Source organism: Sceloporus undulatus, chromosome 7 (genome assembly GCF_019175285.1).
Source record: "Sceloporus undulatus isolate JIND9_A2432 ecotype Alabama chromosome 7, SceUnd_v1.1, whole genome shotgun sequence".
Lineage (NCBI taxonomy): Eukaryota > Metazoa > Chordata > Lepidosauria > Squamata > Phrynosomatidae > Sceloporus > Sceloporus undulatus.
The window spans coordinates 44,519,807-44,543,611 of NC_056528.1; the positions used below are offsets into that span (position 1 = coordinate 44,519,807).

Genomic DNA, 23,805 nt, shown 5'->3' on the forward strand with positions numbered 1-23,805 from the left:
TATTATTATTATTATTATTATTATTATTATTATTATTATTATTATTATTACTATTACATTTGGACTTCCTAAAAGGCATGCTATTGAACCATTTAATGCTATTTAAAGTCTTTTTTGGCAATGGTGTCTGTAGGATGCAGGTGGAGAGAGAGGATCTCTGCTACCATGCTTGCGAACTCTGAAAATAACAGCCAAGATAACTGTTTTATCCCTTAAACAGCTTGCATGGTTTGTCTCTAAAATTATCTGTTTGACTATTCCAGAAGAGCAGAAACTATCCATCAAGTCTGTTGCCTGTGAGAAACAACCCAAGATGGGAAAAGTCTTTCATTGGACCACAGTTTGGGGCTACAATTTGGGAAGTTTTATCTATACAGCATCTAAACATCCCCCCCCCAGATATAATTGTATAGACACTCATTGATAAATTCAGTTTTCTCTGCCTAAGGAGTTTATCACACGAAGGAGATCAGGAGTTTATCCCATCGCACAAAACCCGTCATTAAAGTGGTCACAAAGAAGCATTAATGCACATCTTTTTACTTTTGGGATTTAAGCGACAATGCATTTACAATATCACTTTATTTGTGCAGTTGTGTGTAACAATCATTAGTGAAATTACTCACCATTTCCGCTTCCTTTGCAGGATGCTTTCAATGCGCTTTAATCTCTCTTTAATGTCAAAATCAGCCCCAGTTTGATAAACCCCTAAGAAAGAAACTTTTCACTTTGAGCAGTAAAGGGACAGCTGGATCTCAAATGAACCTCAAATATTCTGCAAAGGAAGTGCAGCACCTCAAAAGACAGCATGTGACACAAATTAGGTGCTTCAAACCTTGCTCTAGACAAGCATCTGAAGTGATTCTGGATTCTGCCAACACTGCTGAAAACCTTGCACAGGAATTGACAAAGAATGTCTTCTGAGCATCAGTCCTCAAGCATCTGAACATCTTTCCACCTTTCAGAGCTTTCAACAGACAAAGCTCTTCTGGCTTCCAGACTGAATAATGATGGGAGTTTACAATGCACCTTCTTTAACATAAAGAAAACTGGGAGTCTGTGGTTTCTGGAGCATACTCGATCTGGCGAAGCCTGTCTTGGGGTAACATGCAAGGGTAGCTGTGCTGGCCATTTAGTAAATTCAAACAAAAATCCACCAAACAATGAAACCTTTATTGGCCAACTGAAATTGGCCAACTATGCTTGTTGCAAGTATCCTGTCTCGGGGTGTGTGTGACAATACACCATCTGCTGTTGACCATGGGTTGTTAGTCCTTAAGACACCCATGGATGTAGCTATGGGGGAGAATGAGGGCACTGCCACCCAACAAGAATTCTGCCTCCCCCCCCAAAGAATTTCTCCTTCAAGTCCTCACATATCAAGAACTGCAGTAACTTTAGAACTTTAAAAATGCAGTTTGGGAATGTGAACACAGCAAATGGAAGAGTTCAAGGTGATTTTCAGTGCATCACTCTGCAATACTAGAAATTTGGGAACTGAATTAAAAATTTAAGTGAGGAGTAGGATTCTCAACTGGAGGAGCAAAGTCCTCATCCTGTCCCTGTCCCCCAAAGCAAAATCTGTTGCTACCAACAAAACAGCAACCGCTTATTGCAGTACCATAGGACTGCCATAGAGTTTTGCTATAGATGGAGAATAAATATTGCAGATAATGGGAATGGCAGCCAACAGGAAACATGTACTCTCTTCCCTAAGCTTCGTATTCAAGTCTTGGGGCATCCGTCAGCTCCAAGCCTCAATCTGTCATGGACAAAATGTCGGACTGTGCTAAAAGTAGTTGGGAAATTGGAAGGAAGACCCATCTGGAAGAAGAGGCGCTATCTCCACAAAGTCATTCCTGCAAGAAATTCCAACAGAACTCAGAAAAGTTTTTTAAAAAATGGAATACGAAAAAGTAACTTTTTCTGTAGTCCAGAAAAATAACTCTCCAAGCTCTATTATGATTAGAACTATGTTTTAAGAAAGAGAGATTTAGAAAAGAAAGACTTGTCTGAGTTAGACTGCCAAACATCTATCCTGTGCCAGTTTAATCATTTAAAAACCCACACATGGCAAGGCAATCATCTTGAGTGAAAAAGATTTAAAGCCGTATCTTTTCTGGCTCTTGGCTGGAAGTCGTCATGTAGCAATGCAGGAAGAAAGAAGAGATCTCTCCCCATAGTTTTATAGCTAAATAGGCTGCTCCAAATTCTTTCTTCCTATGTCTGTATGCCTCTGTATCTCTCTAAAAGAATAACAAACTCTACTGGTGTAAACCTATCTTTCTGATGTGACAGCTACAGTTATAACCATTCAGGCGTCTATTTCCCACAAACTCTCAACAGCCATAACCTTTAGTGATTAATTATAAAGTTCCAGGAGCAATAGTACACAGACTAATTTCCTAAAACAATAAAAAAGGCAGAATTTTTCATCTGGAGCTAAATGAAACACAAACAGGTTGTTATTCATGCTGAAATCGAGATGCGGAGTCATGTTGCAGCCATTACAGAAGCCATTAAACACAACCTCAAATCAAAGAAACTGTAGGTCTGTCTCCTTAAAATAAAATGTTTGCCGCACGGAACGTGGCTCCTGGTTTGTCGGCTTTTTGTTGCTTTCCGCCTTTGAAAGAAGTCACTTTCAAAATTCAATCTCCTTTTATTTTTGTTTTACACCACCCTTTCATTTATTTTAGCACTCATTTAGACCGCATGGCTCCAGAGAAAGAGAGAGAGAGAGAGAGAGAGAGAGAGAGAGAGAACTTCATGGATGTTTGGCAAAGAGACATCATGCACAAACACAATGTTATTATGGGTGGTTCACAGTTTCAATGAACTCTTTTGATTGGGATGGGGAGCCTTTTGTGCTCTTCTTTCCCAGATTGAGAAGTTATTTCCCAGAATCCCCCAACCTGAAAGAGTACTAGACCGCATTATCAGAATACTCCAAAATACATTTTGAACAGGATAACAAGAGCTTACATCAAGAGAAATAAATCTTATGGAAGGCAAATGGAGACAGAAGATGAAAGAGCTGTAAAAGAGCACATGAAAAGTCGGCCCCAAAATTTGACTCATAATGTTCATATGGATGTATGGCGAGTTGAAGACCGTCCTGTTCAGAGAAGCATTCCCAGGCCTTGCATAATTGTCACTTGCCTCCCTGGATGAAGATTAACCATCCATTATGAAGCCAAGCCCTCCCTCCAGTCCATCTGCCTTGGTCCAGGCCTCGGAGGTAGAGAGGAACTGCTGGACCTCATCCCCTTCCCCACCACTACTCCCTTCTCCTTTTGTGTCGTGTCTTTTTAGATTGTAAGCCTGAGGGCAGGGAACCGTCTAATTAAAAAGACTGTATGTACAGCGCTGTGTAACTTTATAAATAAAGGATAATAATAATAATAATAATAATAATAATAATGGTGGTGGTGGTAAATGTGGTCTACAGATACAAATTTTACTTTGTGCTGTGATTTAAAGCCAAACCTGTATCAGATGATCTATAGATGGTATTTAACCCCAAATAAGATGCCAAAAATGTTTCAGAATGTTTCAAACCAATGTTGAGGATGTCACAATAAGGTAAATTTTGTAATGTCAGCAGAAGCAGTTATGTTGGGTATTATGGACAAAGAACCGAAACTGCTAGAAGGATTACTTCTTCGATACATGACAACAGCAACAAGAATATTGTTATCCCAGGCTCTAGCGCTTAGCATGTCTATTTCAAAGGATGTCAGGTAGCCTGTTTAAAGTCCAGAAGAGCCATAACTAGTAAGAGTAGATAATACTGAGCTAGCTAGACCCAATAATCTGATGCAGAATGAGGCAGGTTACTATGCTTCTGAAGTTGCCAGAAGGATGCTGGCAAAATCAGCTTCGTCTTAGTGTAAAAAAGCACTGACAGATGTGGGCTGCCATCCAACATTCCTTCAGCATAGCATAAATATATACTGCACCAGCTATGCAATCGCCATAATAAATAGTAATATGGTGAAACACCTATCCACAACTTTGTGTCTTTATGCAAAGGGCAAAGAAGCCATAATGTGCAATGTGTATGTACAATGCGCAATGATGTTGTGCAGGTTACCCCACCTCCGCTGCTGTCAGCAGAATAAATATGTTGCACTATGACAAATAATTTGCTCCATGTAAGTCACTAACAGAACAGCAGTCATTGTTTGTCTATTGGATTTGATCTCCCTGTCTCCCAAAACTGGAGCTCATGGCGTCTCACAATGCAATTTTTAAAATAAGCATTTTTTTTTTACAAACTGTAATAGTAAAAGCATAAATTATGGTATAGAAAACACTAGTGTGCTAAAAGGAATATAAAAATACATCAATTAAAAATGCTCAACCTACTATTAGAAACTTCTTCCCTAGCTACCAATTGGCAAATGGCCACCTATATAAAAAGGTAAATGACAATGACAGCAGGAAAGGTATAGTCTCTAATCTCCCCTTTCTAAGTAAAGTCCTAGAGAGAGTGGTGGAAACACCACTCCTGGCTTTCTTGGATGACACAGATTACCTGGACCCATTCTAGTCTGGGTTCAGGCCTTGTTATGGGTCAGAAATAGCCTTGTTGGCTAATATAGGACTTGGAGGCATTGCTTTGCAATGGTCCTGGTCTTTCTTGGCTGAAAATTCCCAGAGGGTGGTACATAGGGACCATTGGTCTGTGGGGATATGCTTTTCAACATTTACATGAAACTGCTGGGAACGGTCATCCAGAACTTTGGGGTTGGGCATCTTCGTTATACTGATGGTACCCAGCTCTATCTTTCCTTTATAACTAATGCCAAGGAGGCTGAGGAAGGACTGAATCAATGTGTAGATCAAGTAAAGGTCTGGATGCAGGTGAATAAACTTAGTTTAAAATAGCTAAAACAAAAGCTAAGGAGCCCTGGTGGTGCAGTGATTAAATGCCAATACTGCAGCCACAAGGTTGTGAGTTTGATTCCAGGCAGGGCTCCAAGGTCCACTCAGCCTTCCATCGTTTCACAGATAAGTAAAATGAGTACTTATTAGGGGAAATTGGCTTACAGATTGTAAAACACTTAGGGAGTGCTAGTTCACTGATAAGCAGAATAGAAATGTACTTGCTATTGCTATAAACCAAGTCTTAATCCAGACAAGAAGGAAGTGCTGCTGGTCAATAGAAAAACCAACCTGGGGTGGAGTTATGATTGTGGCAATGGTGTCACAGTTGTAACTAAGTAATGATCATAATATGGAACCGTTACTCATCTACGATTGCTAGTCATGACTGTGACACTATTGCCACAATAGTAATTCCCCATCCTGAAAACTACTTTACTGTTTTTCGGGTGCATGGGAAGAAGGAGGTCCATTTTTACGTGATCAGAATGTGGGTGATGACATTTCAGTCAGGCTTTTTTTTGGGGGGGGGATCAAACCAGGAGAGCTGACACAGAATGATGACCTTAATTTTTAAATGAATATTCTAAATATTTCAAAGAAAGCTGGGCGTGAGAGAAGCAGGGGAGAAAGTGATGGAGGGGCAGGAGGTATCCTTCCACTGTCCTGCAATGTCTGTGAGTAAGGGCTCATAGTTAGAAGTCACATCAAGCAGCACCTTTGCCAAAGTTGAGGTGGTTTGGGCCTGGTCAATGGATGGATGGGAGACCATCTAGTGGCTTCACTGTACACTGCCTTGAGTTCCACTGAAGAAAAGTGGGATAAAAAACCTAGTATGGAAATAAATATTTTCTCAAGCTTCATTGCTCGATCTGCAAACTGGGGGCAATAATACTGGCCTATCTTAGGGGGTGCCATAAGGATTGCCAGCATGATAAACAAAAACATGCTTTGAACACATGAAATGTGCTCTACGAAAGCTAATTATTATGATTACCCTGTGAATGCAGACTTATACACAGCCCTTTTCCCCCAAGACTGCCTGTTAAGATTGTCATTTGCCAAAAATCAAAAGGTGTGATCAACATTTCTCAAGAAACCTGTCAACGTAACAATGCCTTCTCTGTTGCCAAAAAAGAAAAGGAGGGGGGAAATCTTCCATTGTGCATAGACCTTTCCTGTCAATTGTGGATGGCTTCCAAAACATTATGTTTTGGGGTGGTTTGGAATGCAACATGAGTCATATTGCATCAAGACAAAGGTGGAGAGGCAACTTACTGAGTTCAGCTGTGCAACTGGCCACTTTTCCATCTGTGAGTCTCTTCTAATAGACCTATTCTGGGCTTTATACAACCCAAAATAGCAGCAATGTGACAATGGAAGGTTTTTTCTTTCCCATGAGAAAACACAAAAAGGCAGAGTGTGTTGTCCCTACTCAAGACGGTTATAATTACTGAGTTAATTATTGGAAGTAAAGGAAAAGAAGGAAAGCAGGTTCACCACCAGCATCTCTACTAAAGCCAGTGACACTGGCCTTTGTTTCTCCTCCATTGTCATCCAGCAACCATTCAACAAGTCTAAGGGGCCTCAGAACATGGAGAGTCTGTGCCTGAGTTTCCATGCATCCTCCCCATTATGTGAATTTTCTTTTATTTTAGACTGTAACTATGATTCTATGATTCTATGTAACCAGTTGCTGTAGGCCATATTTCAGAGGAATGAACCAGCATTCCCTGCCCAAGCAAATTCTATGAAATTCATGGGGTCATCAGAAGTCAACAGGCAACATGAAGGCACACACAGAGCAGAAAAGTATGTCAGTGTCCAGAAAAGGATTCTGGAAAGGTCTAGAACTACACCCAGTTCTGGCACATAAGAAACAAAAGGGCCAAGGAGGCACAAGTTATTTTGCATGACTATACAGTGCATCATAGAAAGTGACTGAGGCAGCCTCACCAACACACATATTGCAGATACACTGAGATAGGGAGGCAAATCCTTGACTTTTTCATCCTTTCATGGGAGGACAAATAATTATGACAATCCCCGTCCCCCTTGGAAGAAAATAAATATTCTCCTACACTATTCTCCCTGTATTTGACCACCCCAAAATGTCACAGAGAAATTATTATTCCATGAAAAAGCATGGGTTGACTGCAGAAAAACACTTGTTTTCTGTACAGGAAATCCATTTTCTGCATCAAAAACAGGGGTTTTGCACAATAAATCGTGTGTTTTTCTTTGCATAATAACTCCAATACTTTGCAAGCTCAGAATATCAGAGGGAAAAATACACAAAATTCTTATTGGTGTATTATTCTTCCCAATGCATTTTCTCAAATGTTGGAAAACTCCATTTTTGCATCTGGGAACAAGAATTAAAAATGTTCTTTCCATCCCTACAGTATGACAACAACTCTTCCTGGGATATGATGGCACTGGGGACCAAACCAGGATTGCCAAAATGTATGTAATGGTGAAAGTCATTACACAATTTGGAGATGAAAAGCAGGATTTTCTGGGTGCTGGTGAGCCCTGAAGCTGGGATCCAAAAGCATTGGTGGGTGCAGCTGACAATGCCAGCAGCAACACAGTTAGCTCCAAAGCAGTTGCACATCTCTTCTTGCCTGTAACCTCCTTAGCATCAGATGGAGCAGGGAGATCATTGGTCTCAATAATATACTATCAATATAACTTTATGAAGGGCTGAAAGGTAACCATAATCTTTTCTTTCTCTCATCTGTTTCTGCTAAGAATTAATCTTGCTCCTGAATAAATCCCAGAACGTCAACAGCAAGATACCTATTTCCCACAGCACATTTTTATTTTCCTGCTGCACAAAATGTGGCCAGTTGCATTTGAGTATAATGCCTGGAGTGGGATATAAATGCAAACAGTCCATCCGTCAGACTATCTTTACCTGCATTGGAATTTAGCTCTTCATTCTCCGACTCTGTCCCATTCTGACTCCCGCTTCCATGGAGGCTGTTCATAGCCATTAGCTTCATCTTCTGTAATTTCATTGCTTCGGCCATAGCAGCTGCTGTTAGACCTAGCAGCAAAAATGGACAGAAAAGGAAAATGAGCAAAATGTTCAAATACAAGGATCGTTTCATTATTAAAGCATCTGACAGAGAAGATCCTTTTTGCAAAGGGTCAGACCTATCCCCCTTTTTTCCTCATCCTCTCTCCAGCTCAATTTTTTTTTAGCATCATTGGCATTCAAAAGAGGGTAGAAGGATGGAGAAACACAGACTTTGGGTGTCGAGCAACTGTTACTTTGCAATGTTGTGACTCAACAAACCATGCAATTCTAAGGTGGGAAAGAGCAATCTAGCCAATCCTACTTTAGCTGTTTGAGCCTACTTACATAAGTCACAGTAAACAGCAGCTGCCTACATAATACCTTACTACACCAAAACAAAGAGAAAAGAGGCAAGCAGGTAAGCCTCATTCTCCAAAGTTATCTCTAGCTTATTTTTAAAAAGCAGAGAAATCTTGAAATTGGGCCACCAGTTTGGAAATCGTGAGTGAGCCCAGGCTGCAGTTTGCAGCAAGTGAAGTAAGATGGAGATACTGGGGGGAAGTGTGAGGAGGACAGAGAAAGTGGGGCATTTTTAAAGCAGCTAGAAAAGTGGGACAACTAAAAATTAATCAGGACTATTCCTGCCAAATCAGGGAAGTTGGAAGGCATGGAGTAACTGCTAAGAATAGAAAGATGCAGCTGGCAGCAATATACCCTTCTCTTCCTTCATCTCTTTGGATACGGAGCAATTAACACCAAATGAGGTTGTTTTTTTGGTAATCCCTACCACTGTATGTGAAAAAAAGGGACAAAGGTTTAAACTTTTCTCACTGTGCAGAGCTTCCCATAAAATCAGAATCCTCCCAAATATAAGAAAAGAAATTATAGAGACATCTTTAAAAGGAAAGAAATAACAGAGGTCTTTACATTTTATGTCCACTTCCAATGCAATGTTCTATATATATGTCAGCCTTGGCATTGGTGAGTTGTGCTGGACTATAAGAACCATCGCTTACAGCCAATGTCTCAATCAGCCATACTGTCTGGGTTGGAGAAGTACTGTATATCACACTTTAAGGATGCCAGGTCAGAGGAAGCAGAGAAGGTTCCCACAAACATATTCCAACACAATTAGCCACAAAGCAATCACCAGCAGCAGCACAACACCTTGAACAATTGTTTAATTCATGTACAATGGCAGCGGCAAAACAGAACTGCATGCTAAGGCTGCCATGGGGAAGGCATTATTAATATGCGCCACATTGGCCTGTGGATCGGAATAAGAAAGTACAAACTTAACTAGTGTTTGGAAGTACCAGGTTGCAAGCAACATCACTTGTAATAAATTGCTTTTGGGGTTAACAAGGGAATAAAAATGGCAACAGTGCTATCTTTTTTTTTTTTTACTAGTTAATAATATTACTTTTGGGTGGTAATTTTGGGCAAATTCTTGCCATTTCTAGCCATTATTCTATTTTTAATTTTTCTTTTGTAAAATATTGATAATCATAATAAAGGAGATGACGATTTACTTAAAAAGTAAGGTGGTAACAATGGGACAAACATACTTCTCTCAAAGCAATAAGTAACAGCTAACATGGCACACTGAAAAATTAATGAGTAACTACTAATGCATTACTTTAAAAAAAATCCCAGTTCTGAACGGAGTACTTTTCTTTAACTAACTCCCCCACACTTTGCCATGGTTCAGTAATTCGTTTTGGTTGTACCCAAACCAATCCCTCTGCATTAGTTGGACAGCTTTTCAGTCAAAATTGCAAACAAGTAAATTAACCAAAGAGGAGCTATAAGTAATCAAATCTGGAGGTATGCCATTAATTACATTTGAATGGCAAGACACAGTGCTGCAGTACAGGCTCTCATATTAAAACAAAGCATTTAATTAAGTTAACAGACAACAAACTGCAATGAACAATATTCAAACGGGGAAGAAAACAGGCAAAAATAACCAGCTTGCCTCTGTCATTGTTTCACATCTAAACATGTCGATTCTTGGGTACGTATCAGCCGTGCGCAATGTTGGCATTCAAAGCTGCTGTGGGTCAAGTGTGATGTTCTTTTAAAGGCAACAATGAAACATCTGGCGCTATGAAATGTTAATGCACGATACCATATTGAAAATCGGAAAGGGAAAAGTCAGCGCCCAGACACTCTCTGTTTTGGAAGATTTTGATGGTGTGTATTTGAGACTGTTGCCCAGCTTCATTTCAGCTAAGGCTCATTTGTGAATCCTTTTTAGAAAATGTGTTCAACACCCTCAGCCTGCAAAGTCAAATATTACTGCAGCAGCCTAACTAATTCTTGCTAAACAAAGATGAACTGAGAAAACGTGTTTTTTTCCCTAAACTTCACTTTGAACAAGGAGGTTTCCATGTTTATTTGAGTCACAAACTCATCAAGTGGCCCTTTAGTGGCAACAGACATATAACAGGAAGACAATAGTACATTTGAGTATCCCTTATCCAGAAGTCCAAAATCTAAATTGCTCCAAAATCCAAAATTGTCACATAGGTGGCTGAGATAATGACACCTCTGTTTTCTGATGGCTTAATGTACACAAACTTTGTTTTCATGCACAATACATGCTTTAATATAAACGTATTAAAATATTGTGTGTTTAAACTTGGTTCCCATTTCCAAGATATCTTAATATATATATGCAAATATTCTGAAATTCAAAATTTAAACCTTTCTGGTCCCAAGCATTTTGGATAAAGGATATTAAACCTGTATACCATGCTGGATTATTATAAGAGTGAATCAGCAGGAAAGACTTTTTTGTCTGGGGAAAAATGGGAACGCTCCCCCCTTGGGAAAAAACAAGAAAAAAAATGAAAAAAGAGCCAGCATATACTGGCATAATACGCCGGCTTCCTGGTGGCATGCGGGCATAGCATACAGATGATGCATGCCCTGACTCTACCTTGAAGCTGGCATCATGCTGCCCACTCAACTAGACGTTGGGCAGCATTGCGGCACTCTGGCGGCGTGACATTCATATGCCACATGAGTGCTCAAAAGGCACTACTGCAGCAGAAAAGCCACTTTTTTTCTGGTGCAAAAAGGAGCAGCATTTTGCTGCCTCTTTTTGCACCAAACAAAAGCTGGATCGGGGCTGCGGCATGCGGTTGCCATGATCCGGTGCTCAGAGGGGAAGTGTCAAGCCGCTCCTGTATGACCATCTGTTTCTGCCCAAAATTAATTATGGAATATTTTATTTTACCATGATTCAAGATAAACATGGACAAAAAATGATTTATCCCCTAATTTTTCTGCAGGTCTTCACATCTCTAGTCCTGGCTGCATTTCTGTTTCTGGGGGAAATGTGGTTGCTCTCTTCCCAGAGACGCCAAACCACAGCCAGGACCAGCATTGCCTGGTTGCCTCCCTTCCTCTCCCTTTGCAAGTAAATTATTATTATTATTATCTTTTCCCCCATCTGGGACTCAGGCTATTTTACGAGAGGTAAAACAGACACAGCTAAAACTAAATGATAGACGTTAATAAAGTTAAAAACAGTTAAAAATAACCCATTAAAAGAAGATACATTACATGTGTTGTTTCTCTTGAAACAGAATGGTCTTTACCTGCCTATGGAAGATTAAGGAGGAGAATGCCAGACTGACCTCTCTTGGAAAGGAATCCCAGGGCCTGGATGCAGCCACCAAAAAGGCTCTCCCATATTCCCACCAGATGTATCTCAGAAGATGGTGGGAAAGAGAGAATGGACTCCCAAGAAGATCTGAAAACATGGGCAGGCTCATATGGAAGATAATGGTCTTTCAAAAGGCTATGCCTTGATGGCATCTTGGCTGTTGCATGAGGAACTAGTGAAAAGTTCCTTGCAAAAAATCCCAAACCAGGTGTAAATGTGCAAAAGCCAAATTTATGCATGTGTCTCTAGCAGGATTCCAGACAACATATGTAAAGGGTTATGAACAAATGGGGAAAAGCATTACAGCCAGTGTAGCGTAGTGCTTTGAGTGTTGATCTACAACTCTGGAGACCAGAGTTTGATGCCCAGCTCAACCACAAAACGCATTGGTGACCTTGGGCAAATCAGATACACTCAGCCTCAGGGGAAGGCAATGGCAAACCTCCCTTGGGCAATTCTTGCTACGAAACCCCTGCAAGAGGTTTGCCTTAGGGTTGCCATGGGTCAGGAATGACTTGAAGGCACACTACAACCGATCAAATGGTCAACTACTGGCCAATGAGCCAAATGCTGGCCTATGCTCAGACACTGGGGTCACAAGGTAAGCTGGCTCTATGACGATCCACAGCCTCAAGGCAACTGGAGCACCTTCAAGTGGTGGTACCCAAACCTGTCAGAAATGGGGCACTGCCTGTTCAAGCTACCTGGAGTGCCTCAAACCATGGCCTTCTCTGATGGAAAAGGCAAAGATATCATCCTCCATCTGGATATGTTGCCAAAGGATCTGTCAGCAACTGCCACCTCAGCCCACCTGGGACACACTGACATTGCATTTCCTGAAGGCCCTATCACAGAGGAGGAGAATCTTTGCTTGCTCTTCTGTGGACAAACTATACCTTCCATCATATCTCATTACTAATCAACCTGACTAGGATTCATGGGAATTGGAGTTCAGCAACATCTTGAGGGCCACAGGCTTCTCATTCCTGTTGAGCCACCAGAAGTCTCCTATAATAATGGCACAGGACAGACCGCCCAAAGAGGGCAGACTCCTGGCGCCTGTTTTTCCGCTGGAGGGAAGCCGCAGCCACCAAACTGTGCAGATTCCCACCAGCGGAAAAAGAACCCACAAAAAGTGGGTTCTTCTAAAGACGTGGCGGCGGCATAATGAGTAACAGTAGTGGCACCCATGTTTACAGGGTGCCGCTATTGTTACACCCTCGTCACATGCTAGGGTTGCGGGGTGTGTGGGCGCTCAGCCCCCAGGCAACCCTCGCACATGACGAGGGCATCACAAAGGGCCTGTATGTACCAGGCCATAGAGGCAGAAAATAGTCCAAGGAGAGAAGCTGGCAGTGGAGAAGGAAGCCACTCCATTATCTTCTCTGGACCTTCATTTGAGCTAGTGGATCTTACTCCAGTTCTTCCCCAAAATGCTCTCTGAAACATGGCGCTATGGGCAAAAACACACAGTAGTGATTTGGGAAAGCTTAGAAAAGCTTCAATAAACCAAATCAATTCCAATCCAAGCCTCTAAATTTCTGAACTTACCAGCTTTACTCTGGTGCCATAACAAACTGTAGTTCCCAGAATTCCATAGCATTGAGCCATGGCAGTGGTGTCAAACTGGATTATTTCTGAAGTGCAGATACAGCCATTGTTGCCTTTTATGGCAAAATGAAGCTGAGCTTTATGTCTTTTGAAGAGAATGCACATAGATGGCATTAATGGGTGTTAGGTTAATCTGACCACAAAAGAATTATGGGATTTTGGCCACATCTTTTTGGACAATTTGCAATTTGAAGTGAACTTTGTACCTGAAGGTGTGTGTGTGTGTGTGTGTGTGTGTGTGTGTGTGTGTGTGTGTTGAGACATACTAAACTCTACCAAAAAAATTAGATTATCAAAATAATAAAATACTTAACATTATGGATAAAGCATAAACATAATGTTCTGGTCTCATATTTTGAAAACTGCTTCTAAGTTGAATGACTGAAAGGAAACCATAGTCCTTTTCTAGATTAGGTTTTGTCTTAGATTGTATTTTCCCCTTCATTTCTTCACAGAGGCCTGGCTTATGATGGCTGACTGACTTCATGACATTTTCTGTTCTTTTTGGAGTCTAGGTTATGGGAATGACTTGTCAGATTTGTAATACTTAATACTTTTTGTGAGCTTCGTTCCAGCAACTTTTATCTTATTCTGTACAGTTGACAGCTTGACCTCAGGATCACAAAGAGAAACATAGAGAGGCAGGGAAGACAAGTAAAGGGGAACAAAAAGGGAAAGGGGATGGAAACTGACTGTCCAGAAAAATCACCAAAGTGTTTTTTCTCCTGCAATGCACTCCATATAATTGTAGTGACAACTGCTTTATTCAAATAAGTGCTATAAGCACACACAACACCTTGGATTGCAATGAGACTGAGCAGTTAAGGGAACATTCCTCTGCATATTTGCAGCAAATTCCATTGAATATAATGAGACTTTCTTTGGAGGAAACATATTACACATGTGATACAATAATTAGTCTTTTGGATTTAGGAGTTTAGTACACAGCTGAAAAAACTGACTTACTGCTGCTGAATTCAATTCTAATTCAGGATGTATCCTATATTATCACAAACTTTTTGCTACCGGCTGAATCCTGGGTAACTTCAAGCTAGAATCTGAGCTCAGCCAGATGATATGGAAAGCCAGGAGCTTCCCAGTTCTGAAAAGAGGCCACCTGAGCTCTGATTCTAGTCGGATGTTACCCAGGATTCACCCCATCAGTGGCAAAACGCATGTGATAATATCAGTATACATGCCAAATTAGAATTGGACAGTGGTAAGTCGCATTTCTTTAGCTGTGCGCTAAACACCTTAAGCTGGGGAGACCCAGATCCCCCCCCCCTCAGATAATCTACTCCAAGAGACTTTCCAGATGCTGAGCAGGATAGTAATGTTACAAACAAACAAACAAACAAACAAACAAACAAAATGTGACTGAAAAGACTGAGAATAGCATGATTGTGCATGTGTGCACAGTGAAAGAATACATCCTCCCTTCTCCCCCATCCACCTGGCGATCAGTCCAGATGATGCAGGTCCCAATTCCCAATTATTGTGCAAACTGTCCTTTTGACCTATGGCCAGATCAGCATATTGAATTTGTATCATTCCACTCTTAATATGTATTTTAATAATTCACCTTTTGCTCTGGATCTTCCCAGCTATTTACAATGGGACCTGCTGTGCCGGCATGAGTTGCTCCCCCTGAGATCAGAACAAGGTGCCAAGAGGTGCCAAACCAAATGATCGATGCTAGGCACCATGTTCTGAGCTCTACAAAGGCCAAGATGGTGATGCTGCCCTCTCCCACATTCCACAAACAGATCTTAAGTAGACCAAGAGCGGATTTTACTTCAGCACTGGCAATGAAATCATGTTCTCCACCACATCTGAGGGGCAAAAGGCTGGGTTGGAGATCATGTGGTACACTTCATCTCAAGACGCATAGAATCATAAAAGAGGAAGGGACAACAAGGGCAGTCCAACCCACTTACAGAAATTAAGTAGACTGAGAGGAATATACAACTAAAGCACGCCCAAGACAAAGACCTCCAAAAAACAGAGTCCACCAGCCTCTGAAGCAGGCTCTTCTACAGTAAATATGTTCTTCTTAATGTTTAGGTGGAAGCTGTTTTCTTGTAATTCTAATCCATTGGTTTGGTGATCAACAATCAAGCTTGCATGATACGCCGTCAGATATTTAGAGATGGCTATCATGTCACCTATCAGTCTTCTCCAAGATAAACATACCTAGCTCTCTAAATTGTCCTTCATAGGGCTTGGTTTCTCAGCTTTTGATCATCTTGGGGAATCCTGGAGGTGACGTGGTTAAATGCCAGTACTGCATCCACAATGTTGTGAGCTCTGTCCCAGAGGGCTCCAAGGTTGACTCAGCCTTCTATCCTTTCATAGGTCAGTAAAATGGGTATCCAGATGGTTGGGGGCATTGACTTACAGATTGTAAACTACCTAGACAGTGCTCAGTTCACTATGAAGCAGCATAGAACTGTAAATGCTATTGCTATGCTGTCTTGGCTGTCTTCCTCTGGCTTGCTGCTCCAGCTTGTTGACATCCTTCTTGAACTGGTGCTCAGAATTCCAGGTGAGGTTTGACCAAAATAGAATAGAGTGGGACTGTTATTTATTTTCATCTGGACCATCCATTCACATTGGTGCAGCACTATCTTCTCTCACCTTGCTACCACTCCTTAATCTCTCAGTATTTGCAGCCTCTCTCTTGCTTAGGGTAGGGCTGTCCCTGGGTAAAACCTCTCCAGCTGAGTGGAGGGCCCTTCTTGGTTATTCTTCTGAACAAGCTCCTTGACTGTTGCTCCAAATTTCCACCTGGGATGGCACCACTGCATTCCTGTATAAATTTTCCTGTCTGAAGTCCCAATTTTAAAACCCAGCAGCATTTTCTACTACGGTTCCAGAAGACTTAAAAGAAAATTTGATTTATAGGTTTGGCCGACCCCCACAAACACATAGATCAGCCGATACCTCCATGTTACATGCATATCAGAAACTGATTTGAGCTCTTACAATAAATAAAGTCAAAAAGTTGCGACCAGGATTTCCCCTGTGTCGAATAAGAGTAAATCACCCTCTTATTTTACAGATTGGATTTAGCGTCCTACTTATACTGAACCAGTCGCAGAACAATCTCTCAGATGACATCACGTTGCAGTCTATTGTGCAATGGCAGCCCGGCTCCATATTTCAAAGTCACAAACTTCAAACCAGAATATGGAACTGCTGATGAATTTTGCATTTAATCCCAAGGACAGGGGGAATAAAAAATATTTTCACAGAGTACACGGGGTGTTTTGGGGCTGGGGTTTAATTTTGCTGCATGAACATAAAGCAATCACCCCTCTCTTTCAAAACCGAACACAGCAACAGTAAATTCTATTAGGGCTTTTTTCTGGTAATACTCGACACTGAAGGGTTGTAAACATTCTAAATTAGCTTGGTATCCTTTAAATGGGAGATAAGCCATGACAATTTCCTTCACCTTTTTATAGTCAGCCTATAGTTTCCACAGTAAAAGACTGCTCTTGAGTACCTGTTTTACTCTGATGGTCTGGTTTTATATTCCCTTCATTTGGTGGTGATTATAGTCTGAAATGGCCCTGATTTAAATCCTTAAACTGAGACCACCGTACACCTACATAATGGACAAATGAGCTTTACTATATATTGCAAACTGACAGGTACCTAGACATACAGTACGAATCCCTGTATCTCTGGGCCCAGTATCCAGGGTTTCACTTACGCATGTCCAAAAAAGATGTTCTCTATAGACATTCAATGTCCTCCAGTGCAATTCTATGGTATGCTTCCAGCAGAAGTTGACCGTAGAGTCAAGTGGGAGAGAAGTGTTCTTTCCAGGAATCTCTATGTCCTCCAGCATAACTCTATGGTCAACTTCCACTGAAAGTCATTCATTTCAAAAGAGTTAGCCATTATCTGTGTTTTTACAGTAAGTCCAGGAATGTACCCCCAAAGATACAGTATTGTACTTACACATATCAGCTTCCACCCAGAACATATTACACAATCTATTGTCTACAGGCAAGCTCTTCAATACATCTGAATCTGCTTACTGGACAAGGGCTCTGAGACACAATCCTATACAGGAGAAACCAAGAACTGATCAAAGCAGAACATTATTGGTTGTCACTTATATTGTCACTTATAGTATCTGTTAAAACCATCCAAAACTACTATCACAGGTCTGCAATCCATCCTAGATAATAACAATTCTGCTTAAGGTGGTACTTCTCTACTAGTTTACAGACAGCTGCCCAATATAAAAATATTACTCCCCAAGAAATAATAGACCTCACAGCACAGACAAAGACACAGGAACCAGACCATGTGGCAAATCCAGTTGCCACCTCTCGCTCCATGTTTGTCTCTGGACCTAATGACATGATCCACAACATCAGGAATTCACATCACTGTTCATCCTCTCTTGTGCTAAACACAGCCATATTTTAGTGATACCCTGTGGAATATTACATTAGACAAAGAGGTCAATCTCTGTGTTGAACAATAAATGGACAGAGATCTGAGATAAGAAATGGTTCTATTCAAAACCCAGTGGAGAAAAACACTTGAGCCTCCTGAGGTAGTCTATCCTTGACTGCTATCCCTGAGCAGAGGAACTCATCAACAGGTTTAGCACTATTCCTGTGCCTTGAGTAGGGACAAAGGCTTCTTAGCTCACTACATATGTTAACCACATCATCTATACTACTTTGACTATTACTGTAGGTCGTTTTCTCTACCAGTACTGTACCTTTTGTATCTCTATCCCAAATGGCTCTGGTCTGATATTAAACTCTGTATTTTATATTTGGATTGGACAAAGACTTACCCACATAGTTCAACACATGTCAGCAACTGTTAAACGTTAAAAGACCCCTATTGGAACAAACATTTGCTAGTAGCTTTTACATTTTCATCATCACAGTAGACAAGATCTGCCAACTGAGGGTATACTTTGAGTCCACAATCTCCAACATTTCTCAGAACAAACATAGGGCTGATGTGTACACAAACATGCACACAAATACAGACACCAAGAAGATAAAACATAAATAGCAATAAAAACAGTTGGCTAAATCTAGCTTTAATATATTTGCCAATTATCAACATAGTTGAAGATCCAATGCTGCCCACTTTGATAAAGGTATTCAGCCAAGGATGGGATAGGAAATTTTGGACCTAACAGATATTTTGGACTCTTAGAAAATGCAAGCATGGTCAATGATAAGAGACTGGGAGCTCTAGTCTGAAATTTTTGATAGCAAGATGTTTCCAACCACTAGAAGCCTTAATAAAATTGGTGGAAAGAGAAGATATGGAGAGGTGGCACTCCCATTAGCTCCCATCCTCATGGCCAATGGCTGAGGATGATGGAGATTACATTCCAACATGTTTAGGTTATACAATATAGGGCCTATACAGACAGGCCAAAATAAAGCTGCTTCAGGTCACTTTGGAAATATGCTGTTGAAATGATGCATGTGTCCTAAGAGGCCAGAAGCTGTGCCAAAGCCATGCTCCAGTCCTAAGGATGGGAGTGCAGCTTTGGCACCACTTCTGGCCTCGTAACATGCATGTGTCATTTAAACAGCGTATCTTCAAAGTGACCCAATGCAGCTTTATTTGGCCTGTCTGTACAGGCACATAGTTTCATCTTCCCTTTCTTTACGTTGCTTTCATGCATGCATTATAAAATGTCCATTTTTGTTTCCAACTTGGAGCCAAAGACTTTGATGCTGTTTTTTAAGAGCAAATTTCCAGCATTTAAATCTCTGGAACATAATGTACTGAGCGTCCCGCATGCACAGTACTCTATGTATTGTGCTTTCAAAACACATTATAAGAAGGAGAGATAATACTAAACAAATATAACTAAAAGCACAGAGGTTATTTTTTCAGAACAGTAATACAAATAAACCACATCCATAATTTTGCTGAAGGGGAACAAGAAGTTAATAGCGACCATCTCCCTGAAGACACTGAAACCTGAGTCATAATTTTGTAGTCAATGGACCTTTTTCCTAATTAAACCCCAGTCATCTCTGACTCGCAAAGGAGAACACATAATAAATGCAGTTACCTGTTATCAAATTACAAAGCATTTTCTTTCTCCCCCTTTTTATCAAAGGACCAAAACAGGCAATAAGATTGACCAGCTAACAGTGACCTAAGGGGGAATTTCTTGTTCCAGTTAACAGCCTCTGAAGAATGTTGCCTTTTGATTCTTGTCTCATACACAAAAATGATTGTCCCATTTGACCAGTGTTCTATCACATATAGCAGAGAATCCTATTTACTTAGATGCTGGTAGAACATTAAAAACACAATAGCCTGATTGTCTTTGAAAGATTTTTTCCCCAAGATTGACCCCCATCCCTTCTTCTTCTTCTTCTTTTTAAAGGCAGGGGTTGCAGGGAAAGAGATCGAGATCAAAAAGCTAACTTTAATAGATGTTTGACTAAGGTCAGACTCCTAGGAAATGGAGCACCAAAGATGAAAGCGGACAAATAGATTTGGCTTTTGATCTCGGCCAAATCCATTTGGCATTGTTTAGTTTTTCTATAATGCTTCAATTCTGGAGTGATATCATGGCTGAAATGAACTACCTTCTATTTGAAGTTTGGGTTTTGAGGGTTTTTAGTTTTTGTTTTAATAGCTTGGGTAAAACTTTAACGTCTACCGCAGAAAAGTTTAGGAAACGGAAAGCTTTGCAGACTGATAGACTTAGGCGGCATCTACACAACAGAATTCATGCAGTTTGATACCCCTTTAACTGCTATGGGTTGATGCAATGGAATTCTGGGATTTGTAGTTTGTTGTGGTACCAGAGCTCTCTAACAGAGAAGGCTAAATGGAATCCCATAGCATTGAGCCATGGTAGTTAAAGCAGTGTCAAACTGCCTTATTTCTGCAGTGTAGGTTAGACTTGTGTCTTTTAAGGTGTCACAAGATACTTGGTTGCCCCCCCTCTCTCTCTTTTAAACAAACGGTGATTTTTCCCCATTACTTTCTCGCTGAAATAGAGCTTAAGGAATAAAATACAGTGACCCATTCCACTCTAAGAGTTGTCCTCAGTCCAATATGTCTGATTTATTAACTAATGCATTAGACGCATTTACATTCCATCATTTATCCAAAAAGGCCCCCAGACTGGCCTAAAAATAGTTAATTCAACAGTGCTTGCCTTTGGGCTTGCAATTTCAATATAACACAACACACCAGAAAAAGGGGATGGGGAATTAAGTTGAAAAGCAAGTAAATCCTGGCACATTGGAGCTAGGTCTGGCTGCTGTTCTGCTTCCTCTGGGGCCAGAGCAGATTGAGATTGGAAAGGAATCTCAAACAAGTCAAGATCCTACACTGGAGTGTAATGCTCCACAAGCATAACGCCATGTAGCTCTCTTCCACATCAGCTGCCATGTTTTGTGGGGCACTGCTGTGGGCATTCACTTGCCAAGGGGAAAGGAGAAGGTAACCAGAAACTGCAGCAGCATCCTAGGAAGAGGAATAAGGTTGCTCACCCACCGTTGTGGGAGAACAACATATTTTCCTTTCTCCAGGTGAAACTTTACCTGGAATAGGTGCTGACTGGTGGCCTTATTTCCACTCATTCAGCAGTGAACATGGCACTGGGCAGCTGCCTCATGGGCAATGTTTTTGGATGTTGCACAAGGAACAGCTCCTTGAGCATCATCCAAAACAAGACTTCTGCATGTGTATATCACTAGCAGGCTTCCAGTCATTGTAGTATATTTTCTAGCTCATAAAAACATAGAATCAAAATTGGGAGCGACCACAAAGGCCATCCAGTACAACCTGCTGCCATGCAGAAATACACAGTCAAAGCACTCCTGAAAGATGGGCATCCAGCCTCTCTTTAAAAACCTCCAGAGGACAAGATTGCACCATATTCTGCAGCAGCGTATTCCACTGTTGAACAGTTCTTACTGGAAGTAACTTCTTCCTAATGTTTAGGTGGAACCTCTTTCCCTGGAGCTTGAAGCCTTTTCTCCATGTCCTAGTTTCTGGAGCAACAGAAAACAAGTTTGTTCATCCTCAATATGACATCCCTTCAGATATTTAAACAGGGATATGATATCACCTCTTAATCTTGTCTTCTCCAGGCTAAACAGCTCTCTATCTCTCTTCTCATAAGGCTTGGTTTCCAGACCCTTCACCATTTTAGTCGCCCTCCTTTGGACACATGGCTCCAGTTTCTCAACATCCTTCTTGAATCATGGTGCCCAAAACTGGACACAGTATTCCAGGTGAGCTCCTTCAAGAAATAATTCCCACTTGCTTATTTGTCCCCAGATTTATTGAGCTAAAGAGATGTCATACCTTAGAAATGCAAAGTACAATGTTCTTAAAAAGAAAAAGGCTGTACGCTGTTGTGTTGAATGTGACTTCCAAAAGGGCTTGCGTGTAGCTTCAACCATTTAAAAACAGGATTGCTAGCTAGGCAAGAAAGATAAAGCAATCTTGTCACTACAATTGAAATTAATTAAGCAACTGTTTCCTACACTTTTAATAATTGTTATTGATGGGATCAATAAAGCAAGCAAGTTGAGGGAAACATACGGAGTGTAAAGCATGTTGCTCCTGAGTGCATTAATCCAAACACAATTCAGGATGGTGGAAGATGTTTTGCAACATGTTATTTTAAAATTCATAGGTAGTGGGAAAAGGAAGCTATAGGCCTGATACAGACAGGCCAAAATAAAGCTGCTTCAAATCACTTTGGAGGTATGCTGTTTAAATGATACATGCGTCCTAAGAGTCCAGAAGCCGCACCAAAGCCATGCTCCAGTCCTAAGGACTGGAGGGCAGCTTTGGTGCAGCTTCCAGACTCTTAAGATGCATGCATCATTGAAACACCATACCTCCAAAGTGACCTGAAGCAGCTTTATTTTGGCCTGTCTGTAAAGGGCCATGGTGAGTATCTCTGGAGTAAGCCACAGTTAAATAGATGGACGTTCTGTACTTGGTAGATAGGGGTATAGTGATGGAAGGGGAATGTGGGCATTTTCCTCTCTCAAATAAGATTTCTCCTCCCCAATAAAAGTTTCCTCCATTCCCCAAGTTGCTATTGTCACATTAATTTAAAAGTTCAGTTGACCGTTTTGAAATACAGTTTAGGCATCCAAAGAAAAGTGGCAGCAAAGTGACTGAAGGAATGCAGAACACAGCAAAGATAAATGTTTTAGTTCTGCATGATTTTTGTTATTTCCATCTCTGCAATACTAGAAATTTGGGGACTGGAGGAAAATTTCATTGGGGTGCAGAATCCTTAAATGAAAGGGTATATGCCCTTATTTTGCCCACCTCCCTTCAGCTACACCTCTGTGAGTAGATCTTGGACAGGGATGCAGATACAATTTGCTGTAATCCATTCATCTTTCATTAATCCTCAAAAAGGGACTGAAGATACCTTTTTCAAAAAAGAGAAGATGCTACAGTAACCAGATGAGATAAAGGACAGGGTCCTTTTCATTTAATGGGTGTTTCTTGTCACACAACTGCTGAAATTTCCTCTTTTATACAACCAACAAAGGGACAGGTGCCCCGTCCCTCATCAAACCTGTCCACATAGAAATACTTATATTTCTATGGAATTTATCATACGGAGGCAAATTATTTGAATCCTGTGCAGAAACAGGATTTAAAAGTCTGGGGGGGGGACCACAAAATTGGGTTGTTTTGCAGATGTGTTTGTGTAAAGGAGAAATAATGTGACATTAACCAAAACCCACTCCTTTTTACCTCCAGAGATTGCGTTATTTCTCCTTCAAGCAAACATAATCTGAAAATCTACCCGCTTTTGTGGGTTTTGTCCACTTTTTGTTTGGGTTAATCCCCAACGTTGTTCGAAAATCTACCTACTTTTATGGGTTTTTTTCCTAGTTTAAATTCGGTTTCTGCACAGGATCCATCCCATATGAAAAACTCCTATGTCTAGAATTACAGAATTAGGAGATGGAACAAGTGAGATCAGTTCCTATTCTCATAAGGTAGGTTCCCATTCTCATAAGTCTTCATATAGCTGGTGCACTGCCTCTTTGTCTAAATTCATTCTCGACATTCTGCTTCCAGCAAAGCAAAGCATGCCTCTTTAGTATGCTTGCTTTAGAGTAAAATGTTCTAGTTACTATGCATGCCAATAGGCTGGATCTGAGTGCCACAGATACAGCTGAAGCTCAAATGGATGCTGATGTTCTAAAGATACTGATGGTAACTTCTCAACTCCTAGGCAGATGGAGCATTTGGAAGCCACCTGGGATGACAGGTTGCAGGTTACCCTAACACCACCTATTCTCCCCCCCCCCCTTTCTCAGCTTGCTGGTGGTAACTCTCTTCCATATGTTGGCAAAGTCATTTGCGATAAAGTGGACAGACTTTTGGACTCACTCAAAAGCATGGACAATTTTTCAGTGTGTGGCTAATTCAACATATAATGGAACACATTCGCAAGGAATGTGAACTGTGATTGATTTATGTCATGGAGATATGTACCACTGAAGAATATAAGAGAGGCATCACCATGTAGTGCTTTCTCTGCCTGAAACAAGCACATTTACCATTTGGCCCTAAGCACTTGTAGATCCCC

At 40.9% G+C, this 23,805-nt stretch overlaps 1 protein-coding gene across 5 annotated transcripts in view; it reads right to left on the minus strand.

Moving 5' to 3' along the window:
- DACH2 (dachshund family transcription factor 2) overlaps positions 1–23,805 on the minus strand; it is a 321,363-nt gene that overhangs the window by 91,372 nt on the left and 206,186 nt on the right. For all 5 annotated transcript variants that reach the window (XM_042480324.1, XM_042480323.1, XM_042480325.1 and 2 more), the window contains one exon: positions 7,811–7,942. In XM_042480324.1, coding sequence (XP_042336258.1) covers positions 7,811–7,942 — 132 coding nt within the window. The remainder of the gene's footprint in view (positions 1–7,810; positions 7,943–23,805) is intronic.